This window comes from Corvus cornix, chromosome 13 (assembly GCF_000738735.6).
Source record: "Corvus cornix cornix isolate S_Up_H32 chromosome 13, ASM73873v5, whole genome shotgun sequence".
Taxonomy (NCBI): Eukaryota; Metazoa; Chordata; class Aves; order Passeriformes; family Corvidae; genus Corvus; species Corvus cornix.
In genome coordinates this window covers 16,178,975-16,197,788 of record NC_046343.1, presented here as the reverse complement: position 1 = coordinate 16,197,788, position 18,814 = coordinate 16,178,975, and the positions used below count along the sequence as shown (strand labels likewise).

The 18,814-nt window shown below is 40.7% G+C and overlaps 1 protein-coding gene across 15 annotated transcripts in view; it reads left to right on the top strand.

The window, feature by feature from the left end:
* TENM2 (teneurin transmembrane protein 2) overlaps positions 1-18,814 on the top strand; it is a 654,736-nt gene that overhangs the window by 517,977 nt on the left and 117,945 nt on the right. For 12 of the 15 annotated variants that reach the window (XM_019289969.3, XM_010406240.4, XM_010406238.4 and 9 more), the window contains one exon: positions 13,668-13,790. The exons of the other annotated variants lie outside the window; for them this stretch is intronic. In XM_019289969.3, the coding sequence (XP_019145514.3) occupies positions 13,668-13,790 (123 nt within the window). The remainder of the gene's footprint in view (positions 1-13,667; positions 13,791-18,814) is intronic. 15 annotated transcript variants of the gene reach the window in all.

Here is an 18,814-nt window from a genome sequence, read left to right as displayed (position 1 = left end):
TGGGGAGTTTTGAAGCAGCAGGTAGTGTCTCAGCACTCTAGAGGGATTTCGCCAGGATTCAGCTAAAGTGCTTGCAAGTGTCATTTCCATATTTAACTAATTTCAGTTTTTAATTAGCTCCATGTGAAAAATGAGAGTTCACGCTGAGCTAAGCTGTCAGCATAGAGGCTTGTTTCCTTTCTAGCCTCTCAGGACAATTACGCAGCATCCCCTGGTTTTTTCAGTGAGAGTGCTTAGCCACTGCACGCTCCGTCCCTCCATTGTTCCCTGCCAGGAGCCGGGGAGTGTGTTGTGTCTAGCTTGCTAAAATGGAGAAGACAAGTTCTGACAATATTTCAGATGTGAAATTGGTTCAGTAAAGATTCAAAGAACTTCAGAGGTCTGGCTCTGAAACATCCAGCAGCACGGAGCGCGTTGCCGGCTCGGAGCTCCCTGGCACTGTGCAGTCGGTGACTGTTCCGAGCAGTGTCTGATCCCTCCAGCTCCATTCCTGCTGCTCTGGGCAGTGCTGCCTTCCAGCCAGCACAGAGGGAAAGCAGCTTTTCCATGGGCTTCCTGGAGCCCACTGGTGAACACTGCAGTGCTCCAGAGGCCGTGCATCCCAAAGGCCTGTGGGCCTCCAGGAGAAAAGAGCTGCCTTTGTGTAAAATTCCACCTTACAGGATAGGTGGGGAGACTTGGTAATCCTGCATCTCAGCTGAAAACTTACCCCTGAGGACCTGAATGCAAATTGCTAAAATATTGGTTTTGAGAACAAAATGAGAGGTGCAGTTCATGTAAACTCTGCAAAGCCATAGGATGTGAACAGATTTCTGAAATAATTTTATGAAGTGATAGCAATCCTGAGTTACATTTATATGCCAGTCATATAATGACGTTGTTATTGTTGAAAGAATGCAGTTAGTAATTTTTTAAAATTACATTTAAATGGAAAAATTGGTGTAGATGTTACCTCAGGGTTGGTTTTGAGTTGTTTGTGTTTTTTTAAACCTGTCCTATAAGGTGAGATTTTTAAAGAGTTATGAATAGGTTTGGTCGTATCTTCATTTTCATTTTGGTTTATATCCTAGCGAAATAGAGGTTGTGTGTGTTTTATTCCTCAGTAATTAGTACGGACAGCCACTTCCAGCAGGCAGAAGCAGATTTTCTCTATTAGACCATAAAATCAAATGCATCTTTTTCAAATCAAAGATGGATGAGGAAAAAAATCTCAGCTGTGGCACTTTTTGGGTTCTTAATGTTCGTAGTGTTGTGAAAGCAGAAGGTAAACACATTGCAGAAACTTGTCAGATACGGTGACACTGAGGAGTTCCTAGTCATTTTTCTTTTAAGATATTGAGGAGCTGCTTTGATACGTGCTTTCAAGCTGAAGCAAATTCTTGAAAGGGGGAAAAAAAAAAAGAAAATAAATTTCATAGTGAAGAGTGAAGCTAAAATGGTAGATAGATTTTCAATATAGTTTAGGTTTTGGGGTTTCTTTAAAATACAGTATTTACTGTTTCATCCATCAGATAAAAAAGATATATAATCCTGGTTTGATTGCCAGCCAGCTGGGTGTAACAAGAAGTAGAACTTGAGTGTTAGCAATGAAGTACCAGTGTGTAGTTCTAGCTACCATATATATATTATTTTCTGCCCCTTATAGTGTGAGTATCCTCTTTGAAGGATAATTCCTGGTTATTTTATTGATATTACTAAGTAAAGTTATTATATATATTAAAATTTATTGTATTAATCATTTAACATAACTCAGTTATGCCTTACAAAATGCATGTAATTGAAGGCAAAGATTTCTGAGGGTATGTAATCTACCTTGTATTTTATCCTATGATTCCTTAATTAGTTGTATACAGTAATACATACTCTAATGCATTACAGCTCATGTCCAATTCACCCTGCAGTTTAAACCATTGACTTCAGAGGGTAGAGTTTTTGATGGGTTGCATTGCTGTTGCCTGTAGAAAACACTGTTTTTTCAGGCATTGTTATGATACTAGCAGTCTCAAATACTTAAACTAAATAGAGGAGTTCTGAAGAGAAGCTCTCGCCACTGAAGTCAGTGACAATTTTGACCTTGATTACAATGGGCCTTGATTTTAACCAGCTCTAAATGGGCTGATGATGAGCATTCTGCATTGCTGACCTCAGACAGTGCAGGTGGCTCCTGCAGCATTTCGTATGCAAGACAGAAGGCTTCATTAGCGTGATCAGGTATCAGATGCTCTGTACATTAAACTGGCATCATTTTTCTGTTGTGGACAGCAGCTCCATCTGTAGCAGTGATTTCTGCAGTCTCTGCAGTGATTAGTTTTGTCACATCAAGAAGATCAAACCGAGCTAGTTCTTAAAACCCCATCTTCTAAAAGGCAATTTGAGACATAAGAGATAAAGAAAATTAATACAAATATTAATATTTATGTGTATGTTGTGAAGTTCCTTAGATTAATCAGGATGTAGGTGTCCAAATTAAATAAAAATGTTTTCCATTATTCATGGTACACAGTGCTTGAAGTGGACTTAGGCACACTGGTGTGCTGTCATGGTGTCTCTTGGGACTTCAGATGCATAGGCAAGCTCTTGTTCCTGTATTGGCTGATGAAACTGTGTAGCAGGTGTTTTGGTGATGCAACTCATAATCATATATGAACACACACACACAGAGGAATTCCTTGTGAAATGTCTATTGCTGCAGTCTGAAAGCTTGCAAGTCTGGCACTTCAAAATAAAGCAGTGATCTGAAATGAAAATTCTGGCACCATGAAACCCTTCATTGGTTTCTTGTGTACTTCCATATTGGTGTGATCACACAGAAATCCTGTCCTCACTTGCAGCTTGTATTCCCTTACCAGCTCTACAATTCTAGATGACAAGGCACAGATGCAGGAGGGCCAGCTTTTAGTCTCTGAAAGCTATAAAATTTTACTATAAAACTTGTTTTTCCTGTGAAGGTGATATGAGCAAACTTCAGAATAAGACAGGTGAAAGATTGAAAATAGTTATAGTAAACCCATTATGGGAAATGATTAACAGGAATAATGTAAGGACAATGAGAAAAAAAATTCTCAAAAATGTAACTGAAGTCCAGTTTGATAATTGCTTATTTCTTTCAAAATTACCACTTAAAAAGCAACCTACACAAAGAAATATGAGTTACAAGGCTGTAACTGATTGACTATATAAGATACTTATCATATCTGTACATTTTCTTTTCATAGGTTTCTATTCTGGCTCAGTAGGACATCTAAATCACAATACATTAATAATGTCAGTCTTTCAAGGCTTATAGAAAGTCTCGATCTGCACAGATGCTAAATAGAAGCTGTACCTTCATTTCAGTATCAAGATATGATTTAGGCTAGGTTTATATATACACCTTTTGAAGCACATTGTGAAAGAAATATAAACAGCTTATAGTGTTGAAAATGAATGAGGAGCTTTGGGAGAAGAAATCATATTTGCTTTTCATCTTTGGATTTATTTCCTCTTTGTAATGAACTTTTAACTCCAATAATTACTTCGCATAGAGAGTAAAACCTTAAACTTTATCATTCATGCAGTGTTTTAAATTGTGATTTTATCAGGTGATTAAATTAAGCTATTCTGTATCATTTCTATTAAGGGAAGAATATACTTTATGATTAGAAATTACACTTTTTTTGTACTGTGGACAGAAATTTGGCCATTCATAATAATGCAGTTTCACTTCATTTAGTGTATGCAAAGGAGTAATAAAGGTAAAAACTATTTTCTTATCAGTGTGGCTAACAGAGGTTGAGTCAAGGTCTGAATGCTTTGGAACAGTGAGATTATGAAAGTCTTGTTCAACATGTTTGTAGAAATTAGGGCAGTTGCTATTTCAGAAGATGAACGTAGTCAAATAAATGTTTGACATGATATCCCTTAGGTTTATGATCAGTATTAAAAGTAAAGCCGTTATTTTAATTCTTGTAAGTTCAGGCCTCAGTGATTTTCAAGAGTATATTTGTGTCTATGTTCCTTGAAACACCAGTTTCAAGTCTCATCTAGGTTCTTCCTCCTCTTGGAAGCAGAATAAAGACAAGCTGGGTACTTTGTTCATGATAATGGTGTCTTTTAGGTGTGAAATTAAAATTGGATTCAATTTGCTTTGTATTAACATTGAATGCTCACAATTGCTCAAAAATACAGCAAAATTGAGTTAAGACCATCCATTTCTGCTCTTCTAAGCCTGTTTCAAAAGTGGCAGTGTTTTGGCAGTGCTGGTAAAGTGGATATTGTATAATGTGATCTGGGATCCTCCAGGCTAAAAGATGCTGTATTGGGTAAATAAAAATATATACACTTTTCTTATTAGTTACAGCCATCTAGCTCAGATGCAAGACCAAAAAGATTGCACCCTTGACTCATGAAATTGCCATAAGAAGTGAGTTCACGTTACGCAGTCTCAGGAACTGATTAATCGTGTGCCAGTTCTCTACGCTCTGTACAATCTAAGGCCTGTCATGAGAAAAAATGAGGAGTGCACTGTATTCTGCTTCTCTTTTAAGGTCTTTGTCATGAGATTCCAGATTCTGAAGGCAGCATGCAATGCTGTTACCCTTCTTGTGACAAAAAGATTGCTCAAAGTGGCACAAAATCAAAACATTTCAGTAAAGAGGACTGAGACGAGCAAAGTCGAGGCCTAAGCCAGGGATCCTTTCTATCCCATCACGGTGGTGACGGGGGAACAAACAGCCACCCAAGGTACAGCTCGTGTTCCTGGGCTGGAGCTCTGCTTGCCTGGCGTTATCCTGGGAATTGGGCACCAGCATCCTCCACTTCTCCCTACCCCCAAAGTAGCTGCAAGTGTGTGTAAGCTTTTCAACTATTTTTGGAAGTAGAAAAACTGAAGATGGAAATAGAAGAATGAACTTTCAAAGCATTGCATGGCAGATAAGCACACAAATCACATTACTCCTAATGGGATTTGTGGGTATATCTTTCATGCTGTGCTTTGAAAATCCATTCCATTCAGTTTATTGACGTGCACAGGGAAAGAAATCAGTCAGCTTGGAGGGGGGTGATCAATTTGAAAAAAAAAAAAAAAAATTACTTTTTTAGGGTCCCCCTATTTCTTCTGTGTGAACACAGTGACAATGAAGCATCTTATATAGCCTTTCTTCCATCTCCTTTTCAATCTTGAATAACATTTATTCCAAAGAAAGCAGTTAATTCCTAGCAGAAGTTTTGCTGCTGCTGACAACAATACGCTCGCTCATAGATCCTTTATGATATTTCTATAAAACATTTCTTGGGCTGGATGCTTTAAAGCAAACATCTTGTTCTAAACAGTTTATTATCTAAAAGAGTTTACATGCTGAGGGTGAAATTATACCTAAGGATTTCTTTCTGATGTTTGAGATTGTGTGAAGTCAGCTCTCCTTTCCATTGTGCTTTCCAAGGCACAATGTGTCCTGCGTTTTCCTGGTGAGCAGAAGGAGCACAGCTGACTCTTGAGTTCATACCTCTTCCACAGCAAGAACTGTCCAAAGCTGAGGGTCTGCCTCCTTTCCCTTGGTTCATGTCCTAGAAATGTAGGTGCTGGGATTCACATTTCCTGTGTCTGTTTTTATAGGAGCGCTCTGGGTGAGACAGAAGCCCAGAGCTGGATTCTCCCTGCAGCAGTGAGGAGGCCAGTGGGAATGACAGCCTGAGATTCCTTCCACTGATTGTTTCATAAACCTTCTGGTTAAACAATCCTCATGGCTTTCCTCCTGAACCCAGAAAATACACTGTCTTTCTGTTTCAAAAGTTACAAAATGCTGTTGTTGTTGTTATTTTAAGTATAAAACTATTGCAGAGCTCAGGCACAATTAGCAAGAGTATAAACCTGTGGCTGGGTAACATATAGAAGCTTATATGTGGGTAACAATATGAGCTTAATTCAATTGATAGAAAAGTGGGAAAAAACCATGCAGCAAGATATAAAAATACGCAGCAGTGCCATTATAGTTAATGGAATTTTCCATTTTCAGCATTGTAAACTACAAAAAGTGACTCTGAGAAGTGAGAGGTCTTGTTCATTGTTATGGGCAGGATAAATAAGACAGTGAAATGGTTCTTTATTGTGCTCTCTAGATCTAATACAGGCAGACCTATTGTTTTATTGAAAATAGTGGGATCTGTAAATTCTTGAAGTTGTGGATTTTGATAATGTTTTATATGGAGTTCCAAAATGAATGTTTAATTTAAATTTATTAGGAAGACGTAGTGCATAGCAAATAGCAGACTGATGATTAAGATGAATTGCTGAGAATGAATGACCTTGAAAGTAAGCCATCTATTTGTTGTTGAGCTTCAATGGTCACAGTCAATAAGCAGGAATTTTTGCATATATTTCACAAAAGAAGTATTACATTTAGATCAAATGATCTATTTTTGGAATGCAACTTTAACCTTGCCTACAGACAATTGAATGGCCACAAGCTGAAAAGGCAATATAATCAGGAATACATCCAAATGTTTTATATGAGCTCTGTAGGATTCTTAGTCATTAATATTAAAACAAAAGTTCATAAATACCCTAAGTACTGGTAGTCCAAAAAATTATGGAGTTTCTTTAGCTGATCTTTGATCTCTGCTATCAACCCTGTAGAAGTTAAATCCTTATCTGCTGTGTCCCTGAGATCTCCAACAAGATATTTTGAAAATGCACCTCTCATAATTATAACTGACTCTGCTGTGCTATTAATTGGAGTATTTACCATTGTATGGATGAATAGCTACACTGGGTTGAGACACCTGCACAAACTTTGTGGCATGTCAGCAATTTCCATTTATGTACTGCATTCTCTGCCTGAAAGTCATGCTGCTTCTAGGAAATGCTTTATGGCATAAAAATCCCAGGGTTTGCCTGTGACGTGTCCTACCAAGCATTCCCTGGATTGCCAGGTCTGGTGGATAGGTTGGGACACATGCTGTGGTACTGTGTAGGGGAGAAATACTGGGACTAGTGGATACACTCTGGAGTGTTGTGTGCGTGTAGGAGCAGCTGTGTTGGGTTAGATACAAGTCAAATTATTGGTTATTTGTCTCCAGCACCCAAAAATGGTTATCTTGTAAGAAGAAAAATCATGTATGTACTTTTCCCTACTCATCCTCCAACCTCTGGGCACTCTAGGTCTTTTCTGAGAGGAGGGGTGGCAGCATAACAATATCCCTTGCTTTGTTTACCCTTCCCATAATGATTCAATGTTTACTTACTTGAAATTATCATCTAGCCCAAAATTTTCCTTCTGTTTGATATTAGTCAGATCAGAAGTCATTATTTTACATATGGAGTTAAAATTACTCCTCTCCAGCATATGTTATTTTGCAGGTTTGAATTTCATCTGCCAATTTCTGGCCCAGTTGCTCAGTTATTTTGTGTCCTTGTGCAGCTCTCGGTCAGGCCTCTTCTTGAATAATGCATTAGCAGCAGCAGACTGCTTCCCTGCATGGCCTGTTTTCCATTTGGAATTCTATCATATATACGATGGGTTTGGATTTTTTAAAATGGTACTTTAGACTTTCCTGTAGATAATATATCAAAAGTGGCAGATGTCCACCCAGCAAGCCATGTGGCTTTTGTTTTGTTTTAGAACAAGGCGTGGGAATGTGATCAATTTTTGTGACATCTCTTGGATACCCTCAGGAGAACTCTGGCATCCTTGTCACAGTCACACGAGGTATTCAAGGAAGAATAGAAAGTTCTGACAGTTCTGAATTTTAGGAGAGACGTCATTGTTTCTCTAGCAAGGAAAGGTGCTACTTGCTCACATTGTTTATTTTAAGACTGCTCCTTTTAAGTAGCAGTACTCATATTCTTTGGTAATGGTATTTCAAGCACTTTAATATATGTTTAACAGGTGGATTGCAGGTTGGAGCTCCTGAAGCCACTGTCCCTTTCTGCCAGTAGCAGAATATGAAAGGGCATTAGTGTAATTGTGAGCTTTCTCTGACACCTTCCTCAGCCCTTGTCAAGGACTCCATCCCAGCTTCATCCTGACAGTGGTCCTGCTGCAAACCTGGCTGAAGGCTGCCCAACAAAGTTATCAAGCAGAGAGTGGTGCCAGCCTGTGATTTATTGAAATCTTTGTCTGGCTTATTTGTTGCCAAGTCCAGGTTTTGTGGGAGAGGACTTTTACAGATTGCCCCCAGTGGGGACATAACTTTGTACATAAACGAACACTTGCAGTGCTGCCCATCCAACAAAGCCTCCCTGTCCTCTGTGTTCAGTGCCTGTTAATTGTAAGACATGTTAGCAAAGTGTGGATCTTGGCTGAGATTTAGTTCAGTAAATTCTGATTGTGTGTTCGTGAACTGTCTTTCAACCTCTTCAGATATGAGAGGAGCTGGGGAAGGCTTCTTACTTGCCTTGTTATAGCGGCCAAGAATCCGTGCTCCTCCGCAGAGTCCTGAAAGCACTAGTTAGAATCAAGTGGAGTGTTTGCAGCGCTGTGCAAGTTTTTCCCATGTAGTTCCCCCATTGCTCTTTCCTGACTTTCAGCCCCCTGCTATTCCTTTCTCTTGAGGAGAGGTTGTCAGCTGTGATGGATTGTGCATTCATTCTATAATGGGGGCAAGTAATCACTGGGGGATAGGCCTAATGCACTCGTTTCACTTGTGGCTTGGGTTGAACTTGAACCTCTTTCTCCAAAGGAACAGTAGAACTTTAAATTACTATGTTTCTAATCTTTTAAATAACTGTTATTTTATGAATAATAATTCAGATCAGTAAGATCAATTTCTGATATTCCTCAAGTTGTTCTGCTTGATCAAGAAGTAATAACTAATAAAGGACCATGAGTCTCAGCTTAGTAACATTTAATACAAGTAAGCATGCAATAATGTTTAATTATTTTTTAATTTTTTGGGGAATACATTTATTCTTTTCAGGTTGTTTGGGTACCCATCTATATGCACACAGAAGTGCAAAACACTAAATCTATTTTGCTTCATACAAACATTGTGGTGCATTAAAACAATATTCAGACCATACAAAATAAAAAAATAGATGTGCAGATAGGTCTTCAAATATAGATGCTATGAAATTAACATTATGCTAAGATTTATTAGGTACAAACCTTTTGTTTCGTCATGTCTGTGATTCATTAGACCTGGCTTGGAAATTAATTTGATGTTGCTGAAAACTACATAATAAATAACAAGAGTTGCATCATTGTTCACCTCATGTGTGGATGGAAAGGAAACTTTGAATATTTCTGCTCCTATAACACAATGGCCTTTGAACAGCAAATGTGCTTTTAGTGTTCATTTGTTCATGTTGTTTGTGATATAATGGAGTGATTTCTTGTTTATATGAAAAGAGGTTGGCCTGCTCCAGACAAACACTGGATATATCCTGACAAAGTGAAGTCACAGTTTGATGGGTTCATTGTGGATGACAAAAATTCAGGGGTTAGTAAGCATGAGTAGCTGGAAATTAAACTATGGAAATATTCTTAATGCTGTTCACTTGTATAATCTTCCCATCTTTTAGTTGCTTAGGGAATACTGAATTTTCCAACAAGCAAGCAGAGTGTGTTTCACAGACCCTAACTGGGAAGATGCAGAAGAAATGGAGAAAATGATGGATCATTAGTCGGCATATTTCTCCCTTCAAGAAAGAATATTATCAAGTAAAGGGATAAGTGAAAAGCCTCATTCTGCTCTGCCTATTGGCAGACACTGAGTTGTACTACAGGGAGATTTCCAGCTCACAGAGACACCAGAGGTCTCTCCTTTTAAAAGTACAAGGTCAAGAGTAACAGGAGCACAAAGACAAGGCAGAGCTTCATGAGCTTGGAAACCATTGTCCTTTAGACCAAACTCTGAATGGAGTGGGCAGTGGGTTCATGGCCAGAATGAGAGAAGACCAGTGAGAGAGGAATGTGAGGACACTACTGAGTTTAGAGAATTTCAAGATAATTTGCGTGTAAGTTTTATCAGTTTTCTGTGTATTTGTGTACCTTTTGGGACTTCTTAAAATAATATATGATTCACTCTAGCAACCTCTATCTTATGTAAGTCTTAGACTGATCCTTGGCAGCTCTGCCACCTGGAGTGATGAACTAGGTCTCTGCTTTTGGGTCTAGCTTCCAGGTCCTTTTGCTCTCTGTATGTGTATGGTGCTCGAGTGGGAGTGAGCAGTTGATTATTATTTTTTACCTAAACCTCAAAAGTTGTACTTAAAAATTTCTTGTTTCTAAATTCTCATGGTTTACAGAATATAAATACACTATTCTGAGTTACTAGATGTGTTAAACGAACCATATAAATTCTGACAAGCTCAGTGTTTGAAAATCAAGTATCAAGAGAAGAACTTCTAAAATATGCTTAAATGTTGAGGGGGGAAAAAAACAAACACACAAAAATAATACCTGTAAGTGCTCTGTAAAATATAATTTGTAGATACATAAATTGTTGTTGGGAAAAAAACAAAGTTTCAAAATAGAAAAGAAAAACAGAAAAAACAGCAAGCAGGCACAAATTCACTAGCCCAAATTTCTCCTCTGAGACATCCACTCAGCTTCTGAGTGGATCCCCACATTTCTAATTAAACGGGCTTCTACTTATTCCTTTGCTGGAGGCATTTTGTTTGATTAACAGAACAAAAGGTTAATCATATAAATTTGCCATCTCACAGCGTTGTGAAGCAGCAGAGAGAAGGTATCTCCTTGTTCCCCCTGCTCGGCTGCCAGTCAGCTCTGCTCGATGCGATGCAAACACAGAGCTTTCCCCTCAGGCCCCTGTGACACACTTTTCTCAACTCATTCTTGGTGGAAGGTGAACGTTCCTCATGTTTGTGACTGCAGCTGTCTGAGAGGAGGTTTGTAGATCACCTCATGGATGTGTGAGCTGGGCAGGAGATTCTCAGTCTCCATGAGGGATGGAGCAGAAATGCAAATCCCTGCCCCGTTAGGAAGGAGCTCTAATTGCTCCTACCTAACGTGCATCTCTGATTAAAACACAGAGCAATGAAGTTATTAATGAAACCATGGTGTGCTTGGAAGCAGATGGATCACAGGGTTTTTTTAATACCGTGTTAATAAGATCTTTTATAATTCCTTGTCTGAATTTACCTGGTAATTATAAGGTAGCAACTATAATTCTCTTGGACAGACTATTAGTTATGATTTCTTTATCTCTCAGTTGTAAGGACTGGTTCACACTTGAAGCAGCAGGCTTTCATCTCTGCAGGTGACCTACATTTATGGTTACGCTTGCAATAAAATTTTAAAAAATGGCAACTTTGAATAGACACACAAAGAGTATAAAACACACAAAAGTCTAATTCTCCTCTGTGACTTGATTTCATTTTGGGGATTTGAAATTCACCTAATCTTTATGCACTCTTGGCTTTTGGGGCTGGTCCAGCTGAATCTGGTGCCTGTGCAGGGTGTGGGAGTTGCTGAAAGCACAAACAGGCCCCGAGCTGCTCCTCTGCTGTGCCAGCCCCAGCACAGCTGTCTCTGTTCGGTGGGGACAGTTTGGATAAGCTGCAATTTGGTGGGGTTTGAGCTTTGTGAATGATTTTTCAGTTTCATTTGCTGTACTGGAAAAAAAAAAAAAAAATGGTTTCTTGAGATTAGACTGGAAAAGCCTTTTAAAATGTTTATTTTGGCAAGACAAAAAAGTTGTAATTGAATAAATCATTTGATCCCACAAATTTTTTGTATATTTTCCGAGGATTCTTAAACATTCTTTAGAAATAAATTGTGAGTAGTTTCTTCTCAAAACATCCTTTTCAGGTTCATGTCTGGTATTTAACATACCAGAGGCTTTAATGGATTTTTGTTTGTTTGTTTTTGTGAGGTATTTTGACATAATAGAAACAAAATTTGCAAATTCAGCATGAATAAGAAATCTGGCAACTGCCCTCTTCACACAAAATGTCTCCTGATTTTAGTTACTATTCTTAGACATCTGCTTAGTCCATAGGATGTCCAGGGGAAGATGGGGTTAGGAAAGCTGTCTTGCTCCCCAGCTGCATTTCTCAAAAATACGGAGGTTAAACTCTGCATAGATTGTGTGCTGAGAGATTTCCAGGGGTTGGGATAGATGGATTCTGGGGGTGGGGAGTGCTTTTTGTTTTCTTGGGGCTTAGGAATACACATATGAATCAGCCACATCTAAATGGATTCCCTGCATTCAGAGATTATCTGAGATTATTATCTGAAACTGTAAATGGCGGTTTCTGAGAAGTGTTTTGCCTCTCCTGTCCCTAACATTTACTCTTTCAACATTTAGTATGTGGCCACTGCTGGGCCGTTTGTGACCACTACAGTCACTTGGAACTGGATGCAAAATCTCTGATAGTCTCGTGTGGATCTGACACTGCAGAAGAGAACAATTCTAAGGGTGCCCTTAATCATACTCTTTTCCTGCCCTCAAATTGACAGTGAATCCTCTCAAACACCTTTTGACATAACTAGAAACGCTGTTCTCTGTGCTGTATAGGTTTAAACACATCCTGTGTAAGCAGGAAAATATAAAGAAAGGGGAAAAAGCGGCTTGGTGGGCTTTCTCCCTCAACACTGCTCTGTATTGTGAGAGTGCCATGGGGATAATGTGATGAGAGTACGGAGATGTATGCAGGTAGCTGTGTTTATACAAGGTGAAGATGCACATAAATCCACTGGCTGAATGATTCAGACCTGTCAAGTCTCATGCATTATGCACAGGACTTATTCAATTAGCCCTGCCACGGTGCCTGTAACTCCGGCACTTGTGCAGGCCGTGCCTTGGCCTTGCTCCCGCTCCTCAGCTCGTGTTCCAGGTGCAGCTGCACAGCCTCTGACGTGGCCACACGGACCTGCCTCCAGCACAGGCAAACCTTCCCTGCCCAGGACTGTGCAGGGCTTGGGGCTGTTGGGTCAAAAAACTGTGAGGTGAAAGGGTTGGCAAAGCCCTGGGTTTGTCAGGAAAGCTCAATCTACAGAATGAAGACAGAGGCTCTATAAAGGCTTCAAACTGAGAGTAGGTTTAGGTTGGGTATTAGGAGAAATTCATCCCTGTGAGAGTGGGGAGGCCCTGGCACATGTTGCTCGAGGAACAGGGGATGCCCCAGCCCTGGCATTGTTCAAGGTGAGGCTGGACAAGGGGTGGAGCAACCTGGTCTAGTGAAAAGTGTCCCTCCCTATGGCAGGGGATCAGAAGCGGATGGTCTTTCAGGTTGCTTTCAGTTCATTCTGTGATTCTGTTATTCTAACGTATTGATTTAAATAAGTTGTACTAAACACAAAATAATTGCATTGCCAAGTCACTACTTTACATAGGGCTAAAGCCAATTTTATAATCAACATATAAATTACCACCTGTAATTTAAACTCGGAGCTGGTACTTGCAGCAAGTGCTTTTGTTTCCCGATTTGTGTCCCCCGCACTGTGTGAGTCGCAAACGTGGTGCGTGGTGCCCGGCTGTGCCCAGAACGCTTGTTGTGAGCATTTTGCCTTTTGTATTTCAGTGCCAGACAGATGTGTGTGAGTCACCAGGGCTCGCTTTTGTTTATTTGGCATTTTGCGGTGGGAGGGTGTTTTGTTGTCTCTGTTGCCGTTTCTTTTAGCACATCCCCATCCCTCCGAGCCGAGCGGCTTAGGGCTGTTCCCCTGGGCCGCTCGGGTGTCAGTAGCCGCGCTGACCGCTGTCTGTCTCCCCTGTGTCCGCAGCGATGCATCTCCTGGGGCTGAACTGGCAGCTGCAGCCGGCCGAGGCTCCGACCTTCAACAACGGGCTGCGCCCGGCGCGCCCGCCCGCCGACGACGGCCCGCCCGCGCCCCCTGCCGGCAGAGGTGGGTCCGCGCCGCGCCCCCGACCCCAGCCGCGACAGAGCGCCCCAAAACGCCGCCGAACCGCCCCAAAACGCCGCCGAACCGCCCCAAAACGCCGCCCGTTCTCTCGCTCCTGCGGCTTTCGGCACACCCCGTGCCGGCCGCGTGCTCGGGTGCGCCGCTTCGGGTTTCTAGTTTATCGCTAATGAAGCTGTGCTGCCGCGGGCGCTGGCGAAGTGCTCACAGAAATGTGCTGTGTTCACTGGCTACGTGTCCTTTCTCCAGGTATAGCTTCGAGATCTCAGAGAAAGAGGAAGCTGAGGGAGCTGGGGCTGTTCAGCTCCGAGGGGTGACTGAGAGAGACTTCAGTAATTGTTGAAATATCTGCAGGGAGGGGTCAGAACACGGACCAGGCTCTCCTCGGTGGTGCCAGCCAATACAACAGGAGGCTACAGGAAGGTGATGCTCAGAAAGCTCCACCTGAACATGAGACAGAACTTCTTTCCTGTGCCTTGACTGAGCACTGGATCATACTGCCCAGAGAGGGTGTTGATGCCTTTTCCTGGTCTTAAGAGTCAAACACGGTTAGAAGGGGAAAAGGGATTTTACCTTGGTATTTATTTCAAGGATCCTTGGGTGCACACGTCCAGGTCAAATGCACACTGCAATGCACACCCCCAAAAGATGGGGTATAACATTATAGGTGTTACTAATTAGCATATCTATCAAAAATTCCCCAATGAGAGGCTCGAATGAGCCCCCTCCCCAAGGAGCCTTCCCCTGGATGGTTCTATCTTAGTTTACAGAATGTGTTCTGGAGAGGACCTTGGGGTCTGGGACGCACTGATCCCCAGCTACGAAGCTTCCAAAATGTTGAGTCTCTCAGCTTGACAGACAAGTCCGAGAATGTAGGCAAAAAGCACTAAGAATACAGAAGTTCTAAAAAAGGTATAACAGGGGTATAAAAGAAAAGGCAAAAAATCTTCATGGCATCAGTGTGGAGTCCAGAACCTTTAGGACACAATCCTGTGCCCTGTGCTCTGGATTGACCCTGCTGGAGCAGGGGGGTTGGACCAGATGACCCAGTGTGATCCTGTCCTACCTGACCCATTCTGGGATTCTGTGAAAATCTTGATTTAGTAGAAGTGCATTGTAGTGCTTGAGAGAAGTCAAGAACTGGCTTGCAACCAGGACCACATCCCTGGTTCTTTTCTCTCAGATGAATTCTAATAGAAAACGCCAAGGACAGCAGAATCTGACCCATGGAAAGCAATCCGTCCTGTGATATTAATGTGAGAAATACAGACAACAAATGGTTTCTTTTTCTCTTAAAGAAAAACTGTCCAGTGGAGGATGACAAAGACATGGCAATTGAAAGAAAAAATAAATAAAACCTAGAACCAGAAATACTTTCTTAAACTGAGAAAATGTATGTTAAAAACACAGAGAAGTTACATGTCACAAAAAGGATTTTAATCATTTAAATTGAAGGCCTTTTATTGGTGAGGTTCAGGGGTTTTCTTTGCTGCATCACATAAGGTCTTCTCTGATTATTACAACAATTATGGGGAGAAGGCAGAACAGAATGTTACAATTAGAGCACCTCCCACGTTTTAGTGTGCTGGGATGGTGGGATGGCGTGACTGGAACAGGAGAAGTCTGAGCACTTGATTTTTGTCAGCTAAGTAGTTCTGTACAGAGGCTGAGCATTGTCTTGCTCTCAGGACCTGTAGCTCATGTTAAACCTGATAATTGCCAAAGCAAGTGTTAGGAGCAAATGCTGACAGAGGATACTTGTATTGGGAAAACAATCAGTTAAAATAGAGCTGGGAGAGGAAACTGAGTTGTTCTTTTATGAGGTTGATAATTTAATGGATTTGCTTCTGTTTTCAATGAATGGTGCTGCTGCTGCACCTCGGCTTCTCCATGTTTTCCATGGAGGGTCTAGTTTGGACTTCCTCCTTGTCATGAATTCCTACATCCTGGTGGTGCCAAAAACCTGAGGATTTTTAGACAAACGTTCACTGGTTTGGCTTTCATCTCTGACTGGCTGTAGGTCAAGGCGGATGAACAGCACATCCCTAAGTGCAAGGTAGAATGTTTGTATTGCTGCTGAACTGCCTCCAGGTTGTGCACAGGTGAGAGACCCGATGGTTTTGGGCAGGAAGCTGAAGAGCTCAGGTCGGCAACTACGGTCATTTAGCAGACAACTGCGGGGGTTTAACACCTTTCCCAATTCCCTCCCTGCAGCTTTTTGTTGCCATCTCTGTGCAAATATAGGGCAGCAGGACTGTTGAATTGGAATATGCTCATCTGCCTGGGGCACTTCAGTGCGAATTCTGGCAGTTTATGCCAGCCCCACTCTAATTAGCTTTGCACATTTGAAGAGGCTGAGATGCTGTTTAGGGAGTGGTAACCTCCTGTAGAGGAGACAAGGAGACAGAACTGCTGGTTGTGTCTCAAATTGCTGCAGTTAGCTTTCCTCAGAGTGTGTTGGAAAAGTTTACTTGTTCTTCTGGCATTTTGTAGAAGGTTGCTGAAATGCTGATAACGTGGGGGAAGGAGGAAGAACAGTATTTAGGCAAGTAATCTTCCACAGTGGAATAAAATGAATGACAGGTTTGGATGAACACAAGGAATATTGAAAAGACAAATTCTTAGAGCAGGGAAGGGTGAAAAGTTTTTCTACCTCACCTTTCTTTTTATTATGTCCAAGCTAATATTGCTATCCCAGCAGTTTTTAGGAAAGCCTCTGACAGCTTTTAACACAACAACCATTTCAGGGCTCTGGCTGTGGAGAGTGACCTTTCTATAATTGACACAACTCAGGATGAAGCCATTCTTTTCAAAACATGGGTCTCCCAAAGAAACCTTTAACCCCTAGTCTGAGAAGGGACACTTAAACACAAGCTGTGCCTACTCAGCAAGCAAAGCATTTTAAAGTAGAGCAATTTGAGGGGGGGGGGGGGGGAGAAGGCAGGTATTCAATTTGATCTGCCTGTTCCTTATTAAGAGACTAAATTCTGGTGTGAAATAATAAAACTGCAGTTTAAGAGGAATGTAAATTACTTTATTACTGCATTTTCCTATCTGAATGAAAACAAAATTCACTATTAAGATAACACAGTTTCAGGTTTTTTTGTAATTACACACTACATCTCACTAATACTGGGTATGTCTGAAAGGAGGAGGCAAGTGCAGCGGGCAGAAAAATCCTCAGTGCTGCTGTAAAACTGCAAGTGAAGTCCACCATGCTGTGAAAGTTGTGTTGACCTAGGGATTTAAATTAGGAGACAAAAATTCCTTTCTTAATACAAATCGTAAGGCAGTATCCCTTGAAGGTGCATAAAACCCCAAAAACTGATTCTGCCTTGGAATTTCTGCAGGATGACATAGATTTTAATGACATTTAAAAAGCTTTCTGAGAGTGAAACCCATTTATCTCTCACGTATCTCTTACGTTGCGTAAGGATAATGTTAGAATTTTGGTGTAATAAATCTAAATTAAAGGGAAAAGTGGGGAAAAAAAGAGGCATGTTTGGAAATAATTGCTTCTTCACAAAGAAGTGAAATAGGTGACCTTATGGGATTTATCTGTGCCTAAATTCTGTTAGTCTATGCCAGAAGTTTTCTACATTTACAATTATGTGGTAGGCTAGACACACATTTCCATAAAATCTGTGACTATGTGCTGTTTCCTTTTTAATTGACAGAATATACCATAAATTCAACTTTAATCATTTCAGAGGAGACCTAAGATAACCTACAATTTATGTGAAAATATCCAAACTAACCCCAGCTGAAAATCCATATAAAGAATGCTTTGGTGTCAACTTTTTTGCTTAGGACATACTGTCTTTGATGTGCCCACAAATTTAGCAAATTTTCTCGTCATTCAAAATTGCCTTGGTATTTCTTATCTTGATTGTTTGCTGTTGGAATGTTCTAGAAAGCTGAAAAACACAGTAAAAGATTGTGATCTCTGATTCTAGAAATCCCCCTTTTAAAAGAGACCAAAAGTAATTGTGGACAGTTGTGGACCTGAAAGATCACTTTAGGTACAATAAATATTCTGACTCTTAGGAAAAAGTTGATATGAATTTGTGTTTTGATACTCACATAATCCAGGGTTTGCTTCTCTTTGGACGAAGTAAACTTGATCCAAGTTTGTGCTCAGTTTGAGATATTTCTCAAAGTCTGTCACAGTGTATGTGGATTTCAGAAAGACTTTTTCAAAAATATTACAGTTATTAAATATGAAAGTACTGAAGTGTCATGAAAAAATACTTGTTTCCAGATATCAAATTCAGAATTGCAAATATAATGGCAATAATGAAACAAAGAAAGTTTAATTAGTTGTTAAATTTGGCACCATCTCGCTTGAGATGAGAGAGAGGAAAAACAGATTTGTACTGATGTAGCAGAAATTTTCCTTGGATAGATGTGGAGAGCTGAGCTCAGCAGTCATTGTGAATTTGTACAGGTTGTCTTCAGCTCTCTCCAAATGATGTTGAGAGCTCTGCCAGATGCTGCAGCTGCGAGTCACATTCTGGTTTGCACACAAATTATTTTGTAATAGTTAAGATATTTTATTAGCAATGGAGCAGACAGGCAATGCTAAAGGAGTAAGAAAATTCTGAAATGGGAGGATGTGCCACCCTTACAGAGGGATGAGTTGGGGTTCAGATGCAAAGAGAGCAGCTCCTGACTGCCTGCCTGAGGCACCGGTGCCACCCCCAACTGTGCTCCTGCTGAAACCGACCCAGCCCACAGTGTAAGGACTCGGCAACAGCTGCAGGGAGCTCTTTGTCGTTTTGTAAAAGATAAACTCATCCCTCATTAACAGTGTAAACAACATGAATCTTTTGGTTTCTACTATTTCCTTTCAGACGCTTTGAAACAGACGATCAAAATGTAATAACACTCAATGTATTTTAAATGTCACTTCTGTTTCCTTCATTCAGTTTAATCAAGACAAGCCATCATTTTCCAGGTGGATTAATCTTATTGAGTAGTTATGTGACTAATGTAATGTAGATCTTAAT